The 20596-nt window shown below is 40.3% G+C and overlaps 1 protein-coding gene across 1 annotated transcript in view; it reads right to left on the bottom strand.

Moving 5' to 3' along the window:
• The window catches only part of DRC8 (dynein regulatory complex subunit 8), an 80941-nt gene that overhangs the window by 36425 nt on the left and 23920 nt on the right, over positions 1-20596 (bottom strand). Inside the window, exon 2 of the mRNA XM_080919396.1 lies at positions 12553-12637. Within this exon, the coding sequence (XP_080775522.1) occupies positions 12553-12637 (85 nt within the window). The remainder of the gene's footprint in view (positions 1-12552; positions 12638-20596) is intronic.

Genomic DNA, 20596 nt, shown 5'->3' on the forward strand with positions numbered 1-20596 from the left:
AGAAGGCATTCTTCCTAGACCCAAGTTATGTTGAAACTAAATAATAAAATAAATCTAAAACAAGGGCAAATTCTCTGTTCCAAAAGGGCCTCACAGGCCTTCCGAATCAACTGAAGAGCCTGAAAATTAGATAAACAAAGAGTTCCTGGCTCTTAATTGCTGCAATGCTATTTCTTCTTAGTCTCTGTGCTAGAGGTCACAGTACCAAAAGAAGAACTCTGGGCTCTGTAAGAATCCGGACATTACAGAGACAGAGTCAGTAACTTAATGACACAGCTACTTTTGCTCGGTGCTGTAACTGCTGTGGGGAATGAGAAGGACAGGAGTCCCTGTTCTCGCCTTGGAGCTTTCTACTGGGAGAAACAGAGCACAAACATAAATGAGCACAAGCTAATTTTAGCCAGTGATAAGCGCTATGAAGAAACCGCATCATCATTGCTGCTTTTGTCCTGTATGAGCTTGCTGAAGCTACCTTGAGAAAGTACCACACGGTGTGGGGGTGGGGCATGGGGGTTATAAACAATGTCAGCAACTTCTTTTCTCACTGCTCTGAGGGCTGGAAATCTGGGCTGTGGTTTTACCCAAAGCCTCCTGGCTTAGCTTGCAGAGAGCCTTTGCTGGTGCTCATAGGGGCATCCCCTGAACACAGACTCACGGCCATCTCTCCCGGTGTACGCCAGTGGCAAGTCACTTGCCTGGCATGCACAGGATGAGAGAACCAGAGAGAACAATTAGGCCTCCCTTACAGAATTAGTTTTAAATCCAATCACCTCTGCAAACAACTGACCTGCAGATAAACTCACATTTTAAGCTAGCAGACACTAAGACTTTTTAAACCCTTCAAGAAAGGTACAGGGAACGATTGTGTCTTCACTGTTGTTGTTGCTGTTATTGGTGGTGGTAGTTAATATCTCAAAAGTACAGCCAACAAAAGCAGTGATGGGCAAATAAAATTATACCAAACCGAGACTTTCCACAGCAAAGGAGAAGATGACAGATCAAGAGACGGGTATAGAATGGGGGAAATATTTGTAAACTATGTATCTGAAAAGATATTAATATCTAGAAAATATGATGAATTTGAACAACTAAAAAGTCTCTGGATTTAAAAAAAAAAAAGCCAATGATCTGAACAGACATTTTCTAAGATGAGATATACAAAGAGTCAACAAATGTTTGAATATAATATGTCCAATGTCATTACTTACGAGGGAACTGTAAATCCGAACCACAATGAGATATCATCTCACCCCTCAGAATGGCAATTAACAAAACACTGAAAAGTACCCAATGCTGGGGAGGGTGGGGAGACTGACAGACTATTGATGGGAATCTAAATTAGTGCGACCATATGGAGAACACGGATCATTTCTCTCAAGACTAAAACTGGAGCTACTACACGATCCAGCCATTCTGCTTCTGCTACTTGGCTGACAAATAAGCAACTCAAAGAGATACCTGCACAACCCTGTTTACTCCAGCATGATGTACAACAGCCAAAATAGGGAATCAACTATGGTATGTCAGCAGGCGAACGACTAAAGGAAACACACATAACGGAATTATTTGCTGATTTTTTTAAGTTGAATTTATCATTTGCAGCAGCAAAGTAATGTAATTGAAGGTTATTAAATCAAACAAATCAGGCAAAGAAATGCAAATATAAATACTTCCATTCATACAAAACCTAAAAACATTGATCCCATAGAGGAACAGATCAGAATAGTAACTGCTGGTAGGAAGGGAAGAAAGGAGGTGTGGCAGGCCTGGAACTCAGACATTAGCACACAGTAAGACAGGAGGAGGGAGCTCTGAACCTCACTACATTACAAGACCTTTCTATGCTGCATGAAGATCTAGAACAAAGGAATTTAAAAGACAAAATCAGCATGTAAGATGAAAATGTTAATTGCCCAATTGATCAATACACGTGTACATATTTTCAATTATATCATGTGTACCCTATAAACATACAAATTATCATTTAAAAGAAAGGGGCATTTCAAAACATAAAATTTAGGAACAGCAATGCAGCCATAGCAATAAGGTGGCTTTTCACACCGTGCTGCCACTGCTGCTGACTGCCATCCTCCTGTCTGGTTGACATTCTGCACCCCTCTCACCAGCCACCCTTTCCACTCTGCCTAGAGCAGCCACAGCAAACTTCCAAACCAGCCCCTGCTCACTTAAAGCCCTCCAGTGGTGTCCACTGGCACTTGTGCACACTCCTTTCACTGCCAGAATGATCTCTGCAGGTCTAGCCACCTTCATGATGGTACTGCACTCTAAACTGCATGCTAACGACTGTCTCTGCTTTCCCCAACATGCTAAGGCCACTTCCCTCCACAGAACCTTTGTATGTCCTTCCTACTAACTCTTCATATAACTGCTTCTAGTCCTTTCCTCCCTCCCTCCTCCCCCTCCCTCCCCTCTGCCCCTTCTTTTTGTGTGTGAGTGCACATATGACAGTGAGTGCCTGTAATATGTTTTGAAAACACATAAAGCTGCACTGGCCTTCTTGTTCTTTTTTAAGAGTTCCCTTGGCTGTTCTTACTTTTTTATATGTACAATAAAATTTACTTATCAAGTTAAAAAAAATGTCCATTTCCATTTATGCTGAAATTATGTCAATTTAGGATGATTTGACACCTTTATTATTCCAAATTTTCTATCTCTCAGTTTCTTTCCATTTGTTCTATTTTATAACTTGTGGATTTTCTTATGATATATTTCTTGATGCATTTTTCTATAAGCCCTATATTTTATTGCTATTATAAATAGGTCTTATCCTCCATTATATCATCTAACTGGATACTCCTTATAGAATATACAGCTACTGAGGCTTGAGAGATGGCTCAGGAGTTAAGAGCATTGACTGTTTTTCCAAAGGACCCAGGTTCAATTCCCAGCACCCACATGGCAGCTCACAACTGTCTGTAACTCCAGTTTCAAGGGATATTACATAGACACAATAACAATCCACAGGAAAAAATAAATCATTTTTCAAAAAAAGAATACTTGGCTCCTGATTCCTGTATATAAATTTATTTTTAAATATTAATTTACTTCCATTTGTAAGGGGTGACGTGGTGAGTACAGGAACACCTGTGCCACAGAGAGAAGGAAAAGGTCAAAGGACGACTCTCTGGTCACTCTGTGGGACCCAGGGATTTCTCTCGGGTTGTGAGGGCTACACACAAGTGCCTCCCTGATGAACCAGCCTTCTGTATAAGAATCTTGCTACTTTACTAAAATTCATTTTTCTTTGCAATAGTTTTCTTATCAGTTCTCCTGGGTTTTCTAGATTTTTGATCATTTCTCTACTAGTTTTTCTTTCTCCTATCTTTTCTACCTCCTAACATTTCATGACCAGTATTTATGCCCATGTTACCTCTTGCCCAATTATGTTGGACATTAATATTAATCGACAATGGCAAATGTAGATATTCTTATCTTGTTTGTGATTTTTAATCAAAATGGTGCACATAACTCCTCATTAAGTAAGAACCTCAGTTTGGGACAAAGGAAGCATTCTCTAATGACTACTTTATTGAAACTTTAGAATTATGAACATGTGCTAAATTCTGTCAAATGCCTCTTAACTACCTTCAGGGATGCTCCATGTAAGATGTGCTACATTAGTAAATGTCCAACATAGTAATACTTTTACATTCCTAGGAAAAACACAATTTGTATTAGCATGGTACTAGAGTTTGTTGCTTCTATTTGCAACGTTGTATAGCCATGCATAAGAAAGTTGTTTTGTAGTTTTATGCTATCTTTATTAGGTTTTCTGGGTTGGAATTATATATACTTCAAAAAATAATTCAATAGTTTTCCTTTTGGTCCCATCTCCTGAATGAGATTAAGTTCCATAAGGACAACATTTTAAATTTTAATATGCAGCCATCTGGACTGAAGTCTTTTAGCGGCAGAACCCTTTGAAAACTTAGCTACATAAAGAAATCTAGATTTTTTTTTAATGGATAGATTTTCTAGGATGTCTGGTTGGCTTTTTACTTTAATTGACTTTCTTAAATATGTATTTTATTCTTCTGTGTGTATGTGTCTGTGTGAGTTGGTGCCTGAGGAGACCAGCACAGGGTGTTGGGTCCCCTGGAGTTGGAGTTACAAATGGTTGTGAACCACCTAAGTAGGTGCTGGGAACTGAACGTGGGTCTTCTGCAAGGACAGTGCAATCTCTTAACCACTGAGCCATTTCTCCAGCCTGTTCAGTTGACTTTTTAAATATGTTTTTGAGATTATAATATAATTATATTATTTCTCCCTTGTTCTCTTTCAAATTCATGTCCTCTTTTTTCTTTGTTGTTACAGAAATATAGACACACATACATACACACACCTAACATATAAACCTGCTCATTCCATTTAGTGTCGCTTGCATTCATGTTTTCAGGACTGACCATTTTGTATTAGATAGCCAGTTGGTAAGCTCCTTCCTGGAGATGCCTATTTCTCTCACTCTCAGCATTCTTCTCGGCTGTGGTCTCTTGAGCATCACCCTTCCATGTTAGCATGTCTGTGGGTGCTGTCCTTGTTCAGGTCATGTTTAGGAAGCCATGATGGTGAGAAATCATGGGTGAAGCTTCTATAGCATCTCTAGAAGACACAATCTCATGACAGACTCGCTGCTCTGCTGCCTCTTCCTACAGTGATCCCTGAGCCTGAGGTGCAGGAGTTTGTGTTATAAACGTATCAGTTGAGACTGGGCTTCATAACTCTTCATTTTGACAAGTTGTGGTTTTCTATACTAGTCTCCAAACTAGGACAGTAAAAAGTGACCATTGCTGCAGGAGGGAGGGAGAGCAGACAGAATGGATGGAGGGTGCAGGTGCTCTGACGAGGGAAATGGGAAAAGAGAGGACTTCAACTAAGGAAGGAGGAAAAAGATAATTCAGGAGGGAGGAAAGTAAAGTAAAAGTAAGGATGTCTGAAAAGTTATGAGGGTCATACTAGTATCTACCTAAAAATGCCTATAATACATGTAAGTTGTTGTCTAAATATAAACACACAGTTTAAATGAAAAGTTTCCATCTGGGCTGATAATACTCCCCCCAAGAGCCATACACTACTTAACAAAAACCCACACACCACACATGAGAAGTCCTCCTTTGGCTTGTCAGGATTGTCCAAAGGATTCCCAAAACATTATAGACTGCTGCTATTGCCCTTAGCTGCCTCCGCCTACTGAAGAACTATCCAATCCAAAACCACAGGCTTTATACCTTTTTTTTTCCAATTTTATAACTAGGTCTTACATGTGATGTTTTTTTCCTTTGAGTTAGTTTTTATATGTGGTATGTGGGAGGGATCCAATATAATTTATTTAAAAGTCCTATTCAGTTATCCTTGCTCCACCTTTACTGGAGATCAAATAAAGAACAGTCTCAGTCAGTGTAGCTCTAAAGTAAAATCTGAAAGCAGGAAGTAGGCATCCATTTCTAAGGTTGTTAGGTCACACCAAGTCCCTTGCTTCAGAAAGTTTGTCAGCTCAAGGGAAGGTTGGTATAAGTCAATGGCACAGTGTTTACCTACCATCCACAAGGCCTTCCAGCAAATTCCTAGCCTAAGGGGAAAGGAAAGGATGAGGACAGAAAGAGATTTGCTAATAACTCCACCCCATTTGATATGTGCCTGGTGTGCCGCATCACCTTGCCCCATGGTTCACTGACAGACTCTGTTACACTAGACCACAGTCCCGAGTCCCCTTCTATCTCCAAGAGTCTGAAAGTTAGAGCAGAGCTACATGCTCAGGCATTAATCACTAGCACAACCAGAAAGGAATAGTAAGAAACCAATGAGTTTACCACAAAGTTCCAACTGCTGGTCTAGAAATGGGGTCAGAATGCCTATTGGGCTTAACTACCGAGACAGGATTTTGGGAGGTAATTATATCACAAAGGAAGCAAGGTCCTTGTCAAATCCATGGTCCTCTATTAATGATTTCTTCCTGTACAGATTGCTGCATTTTGTGATGTTTGATCTGTCTCCCCAGGCACAACTGATTGAACCAGGGGTGGCTACTTAGCCCTGAGGTCACATGTCTCTAACATTCTTTAGGAGAGGCCCCCGAAGTCTAGCATGAGCTCTGCTTGACAAAGGCACCCTCTTCTGAATATTAATAAGTGATCAAAGTAGCATTTCCCTTTCTTCCCTGGAAGTTTTGAAACAAGACATACAGGGGGCTACACCTGGGAGAGGAGTAGCAGAGAAAGCAGTAAGCAAGATCCTAAGACTCCAGAAGCCATGAGTACACTGGCAGAACAGTGAAGAGGCAGCTAGAGACCTGGCAGTAGCAGGGGAACCTGGAAGAGAGGGGGGGGGAAGGAGCTGTCACTAGCATGTCAGCCGAAAAAGCCTACAAGCAGCCACAACAGTGACATGAAATGCAGAGCCCCTGAAGCCTTTCAGAGGCAACAAATACCAACCTGAGGCCCATGAAACTCAAGTGCTAAGTTTTCCTTTTCCTTCAGTGTGTGTGGGGGAAAGGGGGAGACAGAGACAGACAGATTGACAGGTTAAGTGAATGCTACAGTGTGAATAGGCTATCTTGTAGGTAAAAATCATTCATAAGATAACTTGGAGAAATACAAGGAATTTTTTAAATATTGATTTCCTTATCTTTTATAGTAAAAAGTTAACGGGTACTTTCTATATTTGAAGTAGTCCCTGTGCCTACAGTCTCCTAAGATCTTCTTTTCTATACTTAATAATGTCTTATATAACAAACATTTGAGGTTCCATAATTTCCTCTATGGAAATTTTTCTTCTGTTAATTCATCTTGAGACAAGGTCTTATACAGCCAAGCTAGTCTAGAACTTACAAGCTGAGGATAACTTTGGACTCCTGACCCTCCAGCCTTTACCTTTTTCCAAGTGCTATGATCACAGATGTGGGAGGCCATGTCCCACTCAAGCGAATTCTTTTTATTTTTAAAAAGCATGCTCTTATGATCATATGCCTCTAGCCTTCTACCCATCCTAAGTCCCAGTGACTGACTAAGGTACAATTCTATTGAAGTCCACTATGAAGGACTAAAAGGAACCTCAAAGTTGTCTTAAGATACCCCAAGACCACGTTTTCAGCACAAAAAAGAGTTATTTGCCCCCAGAGAGAAAAAGGACAGAGAATAAGTGACAAAGATGGGATATGGAAGACTAGGGAGAAGGGAAAGGGATCAAGGGAGAGGAAGAAAAGGGACAAAGGGGAGGGGTAAGCAGTATTTGTCCAGGAGTGGAACAAAGGACCATCTCTGTATGGAAAGAGACAATTCTTGAGAATCAACTGTTCTTAAATTGATTTAGCAAAGTATGTTTAAAATATTGCAATCTGATACAATCCCATAACACCTATCGAAATTCACTCCTGTTTTTTACTCGACAATAATATTTTTGTTGTTTAAGTGTGGCAAAAATCATTAATTCAACTTGATAGATAAGGAAGATGAATCCATCATAAAGAGTACAATTCTGAAAATCAATGGCATACTGATTTCTAGCATACTATTATTCTACTAAATTAAAAAAAGAACTGCAAAAAGTGGAATTTCTTGGTAAGATTAAAATTCTTTTCCAATTGAATTTTTAAACTAGCCATATGGAAAAAAAAAATACTTTCTTGAGCTTTCAGCCATCCCTTAAAATATATAAATATATTTCTTGGTTTTGTTATTTATTTTTAATAATTAATTCTGGTTAGGGTAACCAAAGTTATGCTATTACAGCAATTCTCCAGAGTTCTCTGAGTTTGAGGCCAATGTGGAATACAAAGTTCCTGTCTACCAAGACCACATAATGAGACCCTGTCTCAATTTTTTTTTTAATTAAACAAAGGTTGGAGAGATGGCTCGGCAGTTAAGATCACTGACTGCTCTTCCAAAGGTCATGCGCTTAATTCCCAGCAACCACCTGGTGACTCACAACCATCTGTAATGGGATCCGATACCTTCTTCTGGTGTGTCTGACAACAGTAACAGTGTACTCATATATATAAAATCTTAATAACAATAATAATAAAAAAAGATAATAGTGATAGTCTAAAAAGCTGTATAAAGATGGTTTATATAGTGCCTTATTCATTTGTGTTAACAATATATACACATCATGCAAGCCAGCAAATCACCAAACTGAAGGGTCTGTGAGACAGCTCAGCAGGTAAGGCCGCTCATTACCAAAGCCTGACCAACCTAAGTTTAATTTGTGCCTCCAAAAATAAGGAGAAAGAATCAACTTTTGAAAGCTGTCTTCTACTCTCTACATGTACATGTATTAGTACACACAACACCTACACCTTGATACACACACACAAACACACATACACACAACCTCTAGAAGAATCAGAGACACTTGCACACTCAAGAGTTAAAGAGACTCACTAGTGAAATATTCTCTGTACCTTTAGAATTTTCAAATACTTAACTTTCATTTTTACTAATTTCTAAACACAGACTAAGAAGCTACATATAACCAATAATGTACTATGATCTATGTTTTATATGAAACAAAATCAAAACACCTCTAGTTAATGACATTAAAAATCTGCCCAGTATTTTTCAAAGAACTAGGTTTCAAACCCTAATTTAAAAATGAAAATGAAATACTTTATTGCTTAAAGCATACAACAACACAGAAGTAAGTTGAAATTTCAGTTAAGATATTAGTACACATAGCACAACATTTTTTTACTATATTAAATATAAGAAAAAGGTTTGACTTGTTTACTTAAAGAACCTAAAGTGGGCTGGGCATGGTGGTTCATGCCTTTAATCCTCACACTTATATTAGCAAATATAAACTGTTTAGTAGGTTAAATATAAGCATCTATTTAGACTTTGTCTTTTAATCATAAGCCATAATAAATTCCAGACATATCCACTGCATTTATAAATGGAGAGAGCTGGCCTTCCTTGGAGCTGGTGTGCAGCCAGCTTGGAAAATGCTGCTCAACAGAGAAAACTAACTCGACTTCCAACTTGGCTGCTCACTATTGTGCAACCCTGGGCAAGGTTTTGTGTGAGTGAGTGAGTGAGTGTGTGTGTGTGTGTGTGTGTGTGTGTGTGTGTGTCCTTCCCATCCGTTTACAAAAGCTGGTTCAAATGACAGCAGAAGCAGAAGGATACAGTCCCATGTAACTCAGTATAAGGAGTCAGCAAGTCCAGCACTCTGGGAGTTGAGGCAAGAAGACTGCCTGTGGAGTTTGAGCCCAGCCTAAGTACATAGTTACTGGAAGGCCAGCCTGCACTACAGAGTAAGACTGTCTCCAAAGGAAGAACAAAATTAGCATAAGAATCAAGTTTAGGAGGCTGCAGTCAGCCATGTTACTATTCAAATATGCTTAGCATTAATATTTTAGTGCCAGAAACAATGCCTAGTCTCTTAATAAGCATCTTTGTTTAATAACGTCAACTAAGTTATAAGACATACACTTTCCCTTGGGTCTCAGTAAAATTATCTTATTTTTAAATTAGGAAAAGTAGCCCATAAGCACATCTCTTCTTTCTAAATTGGCCCTCTTACCAAAAAGGCCTGGTGCATCCCTGCTACATGAGACGTGGGGGCTCCTTTGACTCTCACTATCAAGAAAACAGAGGCAAGAGACAAGCCCAGGGCTGGAGAGATGGCTCAGTGGTTAAGAGCACTGACTGTCCTTCCAGAGGTCCTGAGTTCAATTCCCAGCAACCACATGGTGGCTCACAACCATCTGTAGTGAGATCTGATGCCCTCTTCCGGTGTGTCTGATGACAGCTACAGTGTACTTATATATAATAAATAAATAAATCTTTAAAAACAATGAGAGACAGACAAGCCCGGGACCTGGGGGGCTGGGACAGGAGAATGAGGGCATGCCAGAGACTTGAAAGTAGAAAAGCCCTGGTGTGAAACTGAGCAAAGCATAGACTTGTCACCTGTCCCCAAAACCAGAGATGCCAAACCTTCTCACACAGCCTAAAATATCAACAATGAGGTGATAGACCCAAAACTTTTAGATGTCAATTCAGAACAGCTAGACTTCTAGAGAGCAAAACTTAAACAAGTACTTCTCTCTCTTCCCTCTGTCTCACAAAGCTGTAGTAAGCCTGGGGTATAACTCAAGCAGGCGAATGCTTGCCTGGTATGCACAAGGCCTTGGAATCATCCCCAGAAACCACAACCAAATAGACTATCTAAAGCTATATTCTCCCTGACTTTCAGATCCAATGAGAGGTCAGTGGACAAGAACTTGTCATCATATATCTAGTCCATCTAATTGCAAAGTGTTGCTGCAGCTCCATGCTACTCATCAAACTCTGGGACCAGAACCCTCCCTGACCACGGATTTCCCAAAGGACACACAGATGAGGCTCAGTACTCTGTGGAGAGCTGTTCCCACAGAATGAACTATGACAGAGCTATTAGGAGGAGCACAGTGCTGCCATGCCACCCTGTAAGTTCCAGTGCAATGCCTGAACCTAGACTCACTCTGCCCAAGATGGTTAACCTCGACTATCACCTTGATAGGATCTAGAATCAACTAAGAGACAAGCATCTGAGTGTGCTATGAGATAAGATGAGGTCGGCTTCTGGGCATGCCTATGAAGGCTAACCAGGGCAGGAAGATTCTATAGGCTGGATTCCAGGACTGACCAGAAAGTGAGCTGAGCTTCATACTTCTCTTTCTGCTTCCTGACTATGGACATAATGTGACCGGCTACCTCAAGCTCTTGCTGCCATGACAGGTTGTGCTCTCAAACTATGAGGCAAATAACCCCTCCCTTTCTTGAGCAGTTTATGTCAGGTACTGTTTCAAGTAACTAGCCAAGCTGTCTACAAGTAAGGTGCTAGAGGACAGAATCATTTCTGCTTGTCTATTACCACAAGCTCATACACAAAACTAGAGTACAAAACAAAACTTCATATTGTCTTATACATTAATACAAAGACATGAAACGTGTTACATTGGTTAATCTCAGACCCTCAGATATGGGAAACTAAACAATGCATATAGTTACAACTTATGGGTAAGGTCTCATACTGTTCATTCAGTTTGGCTCAAGTCTGAAGCACTTAGGCCCTGGCTAGTACAGGAGGCGAAGGATGGCCTGGTTTATAAACAGTTCCTTACTGTACTTTAGACTGCTCCCCACTGCTTTGCTGGCCTTAGTACCAGAAGCTTTTGAGACTGTGAACCCATGAAATAATCCTCACTTCACCTGGCCTCCTGGGAGAATGAATTCCTGGCTTTCCTGTGCTGTATTCAGCACAAATCCCACATTTTCTGTTAGTGTCCTATGTGAGTTTATCTACCATGCCCCAACGCTCCAAAATACATATAGTCAAGGCTGCCTTCACATTCATAATTTTCCTGACTCTGGCACCTAAGTACTCCACTTACAGGAGTTATCACAGAGAAAAGAACCTCGGTTGAGGAAATGCCTCCATGAGATCCAGCTGTAAGGCTGGACCAACTAGTGATCAAGGGGGGAGGGCTCAGCGGGGAGGGCCCAGCCCATTGTAGGTGGTGCCATCCCTGGGCTGGTAGACCTGGGTTCTATAAGAAAGCAGCAGACTGAGAAAGCCAGGGGAAGCAAGCCAGTAAGTAACATCCCTCCATGGCCTCTGCATCAGCTCCTGCTTCCTAACCTGCTTGAGTTCCAGTCCTGACTTCCTCTGGTGATGAACAGCAATGTGGAAGTGTAAGCTGAATAAACCCTTTCCTCCCCAACTTGCTTCTTAGCCATGATGTTTGTGCAGAAATAGAAACCCGGACTAAGACAATCATTATGTCTTTCCATTCTCATGCTCTGTTTAGCCCATTTTTTTTTCTTACTTGGGGAGTATATTATTCTATAAACATAACTATTCTTTGTAATGTATAGCTTGACAATACACATCTATATAATTTTTATATTATGCTTTTTAATTGTGTAAGTATGTGTGTATGCTATAGTATGTGTAGAATCTATGTTGTATCTGTGTTTGTGCAGGAGAGGACACCAGAGCTCTTCTTCTATAGGTTTTTTTATTACCTTGATACAGGGTCTCTCCCTGAACCTGAAGCTAGACTGGCTGACCAGTGAACCACTGGAATCTGCTCGTCTCTGCCCTCCAATGCTGGGGTCAGAGGTTTGTGTGGCCATGCAGCTTTTACATCAGCAATATGGACCCAAACTTGAGCTTGCATGCCTGCATGGCAAGCACTCCCACAAACTGAGCCATCTCTGCAGCCCACATTTGTATATCTTAAAATGCAAATTCCATTCACTCACTAAACAGAGACTTACTGAGTATTAAACATGTGGTATCACTAAAGCTATAATGAAGATCATCTTACTCAGTTCACAGTGTATGGGTTAGACTAGACAATAAAAATATAGTCTCCCCACTAGACTACAAAATTTATCTTGAAGTGGTAGTTAGCAAAAGCACAAAGTATAAGAAAATAAATAAATAGCACACTAAACTTAGTATAGTGCAAAAAAAGTAGAGAACATCCCCCTTCTATTTATGATTTGTATCCACAATTTAGAATTATAACAATGAATATTTCCAAACCTCACATCTACTGTATTATTCGATTCATGGTCAAACACTTCAAATGCCTCTTTGATCTTCTTATGAAGTTCTGCCACTGCTGCCTCTGCAAAAGACAAAGGAAACAAAATCACTTAAATTCTTAACTCAAAACAAAAATCTCAATAGCCTAGCTAGAAATCTTTTGGGAGGTTTCTTTGTTTGTTTTCTCCGACCATCCATCCGTCTGTCCGTTTTGAGACCGATCTCACTATCTCCATATGTAGACCAAGCTGTCTTTCAATCTCAGTGTAGAGACTTCAGGCATGTGCCATCATGCATGGCTAAGGTAGAAAGCTAAATGAAGAAGAACCTGAAAGAGTTGTTCTTGGTTTCCCCGTATAAATCATATTCCACGTTAACGCCCTGGGGAAATGCAAAGACTAGATCTGACAAAGGCAAGTTAAGGATGGAAGGAGCTACTCTAGCACAGTCCCTCGTGCTGAGGAAGTCATGGCACCAAACTTTATTTTACTGAGGTGTAATAGTAAACTTATTTCGGTTTCCATCGTGGGAGGGGTGGCTGAAAGTGAGCAAGAGGCATATAGACCCACCTGTGCATTCTTTGGGGAGCTTTAAAACAAGTGTAGGATTAAAGCCCACTTCCATGGAATAGTGAAGTAAGTAATCATTACTGAGAACTTACTAGGCTCCACACATTCAAAGTCATAGCAAAGAGCCAAACAGATAAAATTCTTGCCTCATAGTTATTTTTACTGGAAAGAAATATAAATGTCTACATATTTAATATCTACATATTTGTCAGCATATACAGTAGGTTGCATGGCCTTAAACACAGGAGAAGGGGAGAGTAAGAGATGTAAAGAGTCACAATGAAAATGCCCACCTCAGTAACAAGGTGACAGAGACAGAGCTGGCAGACAGGAAGAGCCATTCTGTAAATATCTCCAGAAAGCTTTTAGGCAGAGAGAACAGAAAGTGCAGAACAGCAAGCTAAAGATCAGATGGTTGTGAGCTGTTGGCTGGGGTGCTGAATCCTTTAAGGATTTTGAACTTCAATCTGAATGCAGTGAAAAACTACTAGAAAGTTCTAGGCATTATGGTGACCTGCTCTTCTTTTCACATGTCACTGTGTTTCGGAGACACTGGAAAGAGAAATGTGGTCACAGAGACAAGTGCAGAGGTGGCCGGGGTATGTCTTTCAATTATGGACAGTGGCTGAGCCCACAGTGCACATGAAAAAAGATGATAGGTCTTGGTTACGATCTGAAGGCAGTTTCACTAAAATGTGGTGACAGAGTTGATACTAGAGCAAGGAAGGGGGGATTGACTTCAAATTGTTCTGATGAATAAAAGAAGGGGCAACTGGATACACAGCTTAGTGGTAGAATACAAAGAAAGAGGGGGCGTCATCAAGACTTGAGTTTTTACACTGATACAGCTATGTACTCAGGTCCTAAAGTTTGTAAAGCAATGCGCACAACAGGACACCCAGAAAGAAAGGGAAGAATAAGGTATGAGCATAGTTTATCACAAATATAAGACCACCAGATATAGAAAGAGGCCTCACACCTGCTCCCCCCACCTTAGATAGAGGCCATGGGAAGGGATAATAATTTAAAAGTCAAAAGAAAAAATGGGAAATGTTTACAATGCTCATTCTCCCTATTCTAATGCAACTACTCAGCAGGTTGCGGGACCTCCCTCCAGGCTGTCTTTGTCCAAGCCCTTTTGTACATCGCATCCCATTGTCACCCTCTTTCACTGGAGAAGTAGCAGTGTCTGGTTCCAGCTTGTTCTTAGAACTAGAGAAACCAAGGTTCGGTGAAGTTCAGCAACTCGCCCAAGGTCAGAGGTTATTAAAGGGTTGAGCTGGATGGAACCCAGGTCTTTCGGCTTGAATCCTGTTCCTCGTCAGTCTCACTCCATCTGACTATTAGCATTCACAATGTAAGAACTATACCTATAGCTCCTTCAGTTAAATGTACTTTTCCAGATTGCAGCATAATCTTCCATCTTTAGCAGCATCAGAGGAATACAACAGAATTTATTAACATAATTAAATCTTACTATAACATGGCAATAAAAAGCTTGCTAATTTTATAAACAAAACATGAACAGTGCTTTATTACTAAAATTTACATTTCTCTGATTACATGTGAGTCTCACTAACACTCCATGTGTTTGTTTGCCACCTGTTTTCGGTTATTAATCATCGACTCGAGTTCTTTACTCAGTCCTTACCAGGATCTTCTATTACTGCTTACTGTCTGTGTGAACTCCTTGGAAAGCAGACTCAGCCCCTGTCAAAAGCATTTCGAACAATTTTCAAGGTCACTTGTTTAATTTGGTTTTGTAAAATGAGAGCAGATACTCTTTCTGGACATCAAAACCATCCATTCTCAGAAGCAGGGCAAAGAATATGTGAGAGGTTAAATTAGCTTAAAATCACCTAAAAATCTCTACCTTCTCCACCCAGAACTAGTTACTCTTAATATTGGGCTTTAACTTTTCACTCAAAAATAACTTTTAAGTATTCTCAAAAGTTATTACATTATATATCTTTGTGACTGCTTGATATTCAAGTAGAGGTCTTTACCAAAATTAGTTTGAGCCATCCCCTAGCTGTGGGTCTTTAGGTTACTTTCATTTTAGAATAACTTCTTTAGTAAACGTCCTTGTCCTGCCCATTCTTGTGCACGGAAGTCGGAAATGTGGCCAACTTCAATGGAATTCAGTGGTGGAGGAGGCTGGGGAGATGGCCTAGTCTGGAAAGTGTTCACTGAAGAGCATGTGGACCTGAGTTCTACCCCCAGCACCCATACGAAAGTTCAGGCCATCACCAATGCTTGTATCTGAGGCCTCTGGAGGCAGAGACAAAAGCTCCCTAGGGTTTGCTCACCAGTAGTCTAGCTGAATCAGTGAGCTCTAAGCTCAAAATAAAAAGTGGACAGCAACGGAGGAAGACACTTGATGTTGACTCCTGACCTACACACACACAAACACACGCACAAAAGGGTTTGGGAGGGAGGAGGAAGGGAGAAAGGAAAAGAAAAAGAAATTGGTTGAAGTTATATAAAATATGAGAAAAGTGTTATTACTTAGACAAGGTCTCATGTATCCCAGGTGACCTAAAACTGACTAGACAGCAGAGGATGCCCTTAAACTTCTGATCCTTCTTCCACCACCTCCTGAGTGGTGGGAGTAGATGCATGTGCCACCACACCTGGTTTTCGTGGTATAGGTATCTGGTCCAGCATTTCATGCATGCTAGGCACATACTCTACCAACTAACTTCCAACCCTAGTCCCAGGAAAGTTTCTATTAGTAATAACCATAAGAAATCTGAAAGAGAGCCCACTGTTGCCACTCTGGAAAGAAACTCAGGGAACTACTGGAGAAATAGGTTGATATTCTAGAAACCCAAAGAACTGGCATTCATCTTAAAGTACAACCAGTTGGGACTGAGGGGCTGGTGGTTTACAAGGTAGTCACACATGATCACACATGGCAGCCACTTCTGCCCCTAGGTAGCTGCAATGCCCTTTGAGCATCAGCCAAGCTCACTGTATGGCTCTGATAACATGTACATGTATACAGACTAAATCTTTATTAGTACTTTGATAAGAGGCATTTTTTCTGTTTGTTTTGAGACAAGTCCCCACTACATGGCCCAATGAAGTCTGTAACTCAAACTCCTCTGGCACCAGTCTCCTGACTGCTAGGATTACAGCCCTGGGCTACCACCCTTGGTGTTCTTGTAAAGTAATTAATATAAGAAAGTGCAGCTGAGTGAATACATCATTTATAATAGTAGAAATTTTTACATTATAGTTATCAGTTGCAAATTTATAACTTTAATAATTACAATTTTAATGTTTTCAAAAATGCCTTCCATTTTTAGGTAAAGTTTCTTGTTAGTAAAATACTATAAGAAATTAAGACTTGTACAAAAAAGTTTATAAGAATTAAATCTCCAGCCAGGTATAGAGGCCCACCACTCTAATCCCAGCACTCGGAGGCAGAGGCAGACAGATCTTCGTGAGTTTGACGTCAGGCTGGTCTACAAAGTGAGTTTCAGAACAGCCAAGGCTATATATAGTGAGGCCTTGTTTTAGGGGGAAAAATGAATTTCAACCATGGGTAGCAGCATATACTCATAGCCTAGTTAGTACTCAGGACATGGAGGCAGGGAGGTCAAGAGTTCAAGGTCTTCCTCAGCTAAACAGTGAGAGCTTATCTTTTTTTTTAAAAAAGTTCAAAATCATTTCATTTGTAGTAAGTTGGTGGGGGCATGTACACATGAGTACAGGTGACCACAGAGGGTCTCTAATCTGGAGCTCAAGTTACAGGTAATTGTGAACTATCTAATGTGGGTGTTGTTAATCAAAGTTGGGTCCTCTGAAAGAGCAGCAAATGCTCTTAATCTCTGACCCATTTTTTAGCTTAAAAAATAAATTATAAAAAAATAAGTAAAGGGAATTTAATTTTTTAGATGTTGTAGCAATGGGGAGGTTTTTTAACTCAAGGCCATTCTCAGTTACACTGTGAAATCCTGCCTCACTAACTAAGGAGGGCTGGTAAGACAACTCAGTGGGTGAAAGTGCTTACCATGGAAGACTACCAGCCTGAGTTCAGTCCCTGGAACCCATTTAATGGGGGAAGAAGAGAGAAGTGACACCCCAGAGTTGTCTTCTAGACTCTACACACTTAAATAATAATTAGTAATAATAACAATAATAATCAGTTAAAGGCAGGGAGATGTAGTTCAGTAGTAATAGGCTTGCCTAGCATATGCAAAGCAATACTCCTCAACCAAAGGTTATCAAACCACTTATTAACTTCCAAAACCTCTTCTAGTTGTTACCACTTATTAACTTCCAAAACCTCTTCTAGTTGTTATTCCAGTATATTATCCAATGCAGTTTTCCATGATTATGCTTTGAGTGATAAACCATTCGTGGCCCAGAGGTCATCATCTTAAACTTTTTCATTGTCCCATGGCTCAACTATCTCAGGGACGCTGGACTCACCTCCTTTTTGCCTATGGTCACCACAAGCTATATTCTGCTCCCCAGAGCTACTAGTAACCTGCTACTCATAGCTCATCTTCTCCATTTTCTTTAATTAAGAAACTTTCAAACAGAGAAAAGTTGAAAGCTCAGTAGCAGCCCTGTGCCCACCACACAGAAGTACTGTCAAGACTGCCATTTTTTTCTATCCTCCCTATGTACTTGCAGGCACAATGACACTTTACCCCTGAATACTGTAACATGCATTTCCTAAAAATAAGGACAATCTTCTATATAATCTCAAGCTATTTTAATATCCTCAAAAATAACCAAATTCACTATAATCATCTAGTGTCTGTTCCATATTCAAATGTCTCCATCTGTCCCCAAATGTCTTTGCTACTTCCTTCAACCTAAAATTTCAAAAAAGTTTATGAATGTGTATATGTGTGTATTTTCATTCCCACACCTATGAAATGGACTTGTTTTCCAGACAGTTCTCTACACTCACGTATGTGCACACTCTTCCCTCCCTGTACCTGACTTGACCGGTAGCTTTCCTTCCCATTACTGATCCTTTAAAGCCCATCCCTTCAGGGATGCCACCTACAATTCCTCATTGCTCTCAGATGATTCCCATCTCTCCCCTCTCCTCCCTCCTCTCTCCCTCCCCACCTCTCTCCATCCTCTTCCCCTCCCTTCCACCAAGTTTATGATTCCAACTCACTCAGTTTACAACAAGACATGTCAGAAGTTCTATAGGATGATGAATGCTGATGATTCTATTTACTAAACACTCTCAAACATGCTCCCCCATCCCTTCCATCTACACTGCCACCATTTGGGTTTAGAGGCTCATCACTTCTGAATGGATTAAAGTCATTTCCTGCTTTCTTTAGCTTCCTTTCCCATTCCACTCTGCAAACCACACTCACATTTTGCTTGGGTGATTTTTTTTTTCTATTTGAAAACGTATTTTTTGTTTTTCTGGTGAGGGAACTAGAATCTGGAGCCTTATACAAGCTAAGTAAGCACTCTACCACTGAGCTCTAGCCCCACCACTAGGAGGGCACAGGGAGCAGCTGAGGTTCATCACTGTGAGAGGCCAGGAGGGGTCACTGGTAAAAGTGCAGTCTCAATTGCAATTGAAAGATTATTTTTTCACATTTTAAAAGGTCTTAGCTTTTAAATATTTGAAGTTTTTAAAGACTGGAACTTTTAAAAGTTGGACTGTTTTATATTGTTATGTTAATATTAACATGCCATCTTAAGGACAAATGGGAAGAGAAAGATTGAATAGTGCTGTGTATTTGTGTCTGGTTACCAAGGGGTCAATTGTGTTGGCTAGTTTTATATCAACGTGACACAAACTAGTGTCATCTGTCAAACAGAAACTTCAAGAAAGAAAATGCCCTCCACCAGACTAGCCTGTAGACAAAATTGTGGGACTTTCTCTTGGTTGATGATTGAAGTGAGAGGGCCCAGTCTATTATGGGTGATGCCATCCCTGGGCTGGTGGTTTCGGGTTCTATAAGAAGGTAGGCTGAATAAGCCATGAAGAGCAAGCCAGTAAGTAGCACCCCTCCATGACCTCTGCATCAGTTCCTGTCTCCAGGTCCCTGCTCTATTTGAGTTCCTGGGCTATGTAAGGTGAAGTAAACCCTTTCCTCCCCAAGTTGCTTTTGATCTTGGTGTTTAATCACAGCAACCATGCCCCTAAGACGGCCTTCTTCCTTCCCTTCCACCCTCTCTTCTTTCTCTCTTCCCTTTCTCCTTTCTTTCTTGTTGTCTAGCATGGACTGCAGAGCAAAAAGGCTCTTGTCACATGATTTGATCTTCAATTATACAATTCCTAGGAAATAAACTCCAGTTCTTTATAATGTATCCAATATTTGCTATAGGAGCACAGACAAATAAAATAGACTATGTAAATGTAGAAAATTAAGTCCTTGTGAATGCTTCTGGAAATATAAAATGGCACAGATGCTATTTATAAAAGCAATATGGCAACTCCTCATAATTTTAAACATTTCATTTCCATTGCTCCAACAACTCTGACTCAAAATCAGGGATTAAAATTTCCAATAGTCAGAAGATAGAATCAATTCAAGTACTCAGTCAACTGGGTAAAAAAAAAAAAATGGGGCATACACATACTAATGAACATTATTCAATATCAAAGGGGCTTTGAACCTTGAAAACCATTTGTTGAGGGATGGTTTTGTGAACTATGCATTGGTGTATTGAGATGTTGATTTCTGTGCCCAGAGAATTTGGTTATATAGTCCTGACATTGGCATTGTTAGCTATTTAGAGCATCAATGATGTGTAAAACTTATTTTCCATCACCTCTGATTGGTTAATAAAGAACTGACCCAGCCTATGGCTAAGCAAGAGAATAGGGTGGGACTTTCAATCCCAGTGCTGGGGGAGGGGTTCCTAGCAAAAAAGAGAAGAGAAAAAGAGGAGAAGGACCAGGAGGATTTTCCAGGAGTGTGCTATGAGACAGCAGCCATGAGGACACACAAGGAACAGACCAAGCCAGGGAAAGACTCAGATTCAGGTAAAGGACCACATGGCTGGGAAGTAAGCAGTCATAGAGGATTACAATAGATGAGTATCTGTCCAGCATGGTCCCTGTTGTTTGTTAATAAATGTATTAGTCTCCATGGCATTTATTGTGAAGCTAATGTGGGCTAGAGTGGGCATAGAAAACAAGACAAAGAGAAATTCCCCAGATTACACTTAGTGATAGTACAAGCTAAACACAAAAAGACAATACTGTATGAGACTTATATGAAGTCTAACAAACTCCCTAAGACAGAAGACAGAACAATGGTTGCCAAGAGCTGGAAGAGGAAGAAATGAGGAAGTGTACGAGAATGGACAGCGGCTGATGATGCACAACGTTTTGGATGCATTTAGTATCACTGAATTGTAAACTTAGAAATAGGTGACATGGCTTGAAAGGGCTTAATGTAAAGGTTAAAAAGAACTAACCATTGTGATTTTCTAAAGAGCCCAAAACTGACAGTGATAACAGCTATATATAC

The sequence above is a fragment of the Micromys minutus genome, assembly GCF_963924665.1.
Source record: "Micromys minutus genome assembly, chromosome: 1".
NCBI lineage: Eukaryota > Metazoa > Chordata > Mammalia > Rodentia > Muridae > Micromys > Micromys minutus.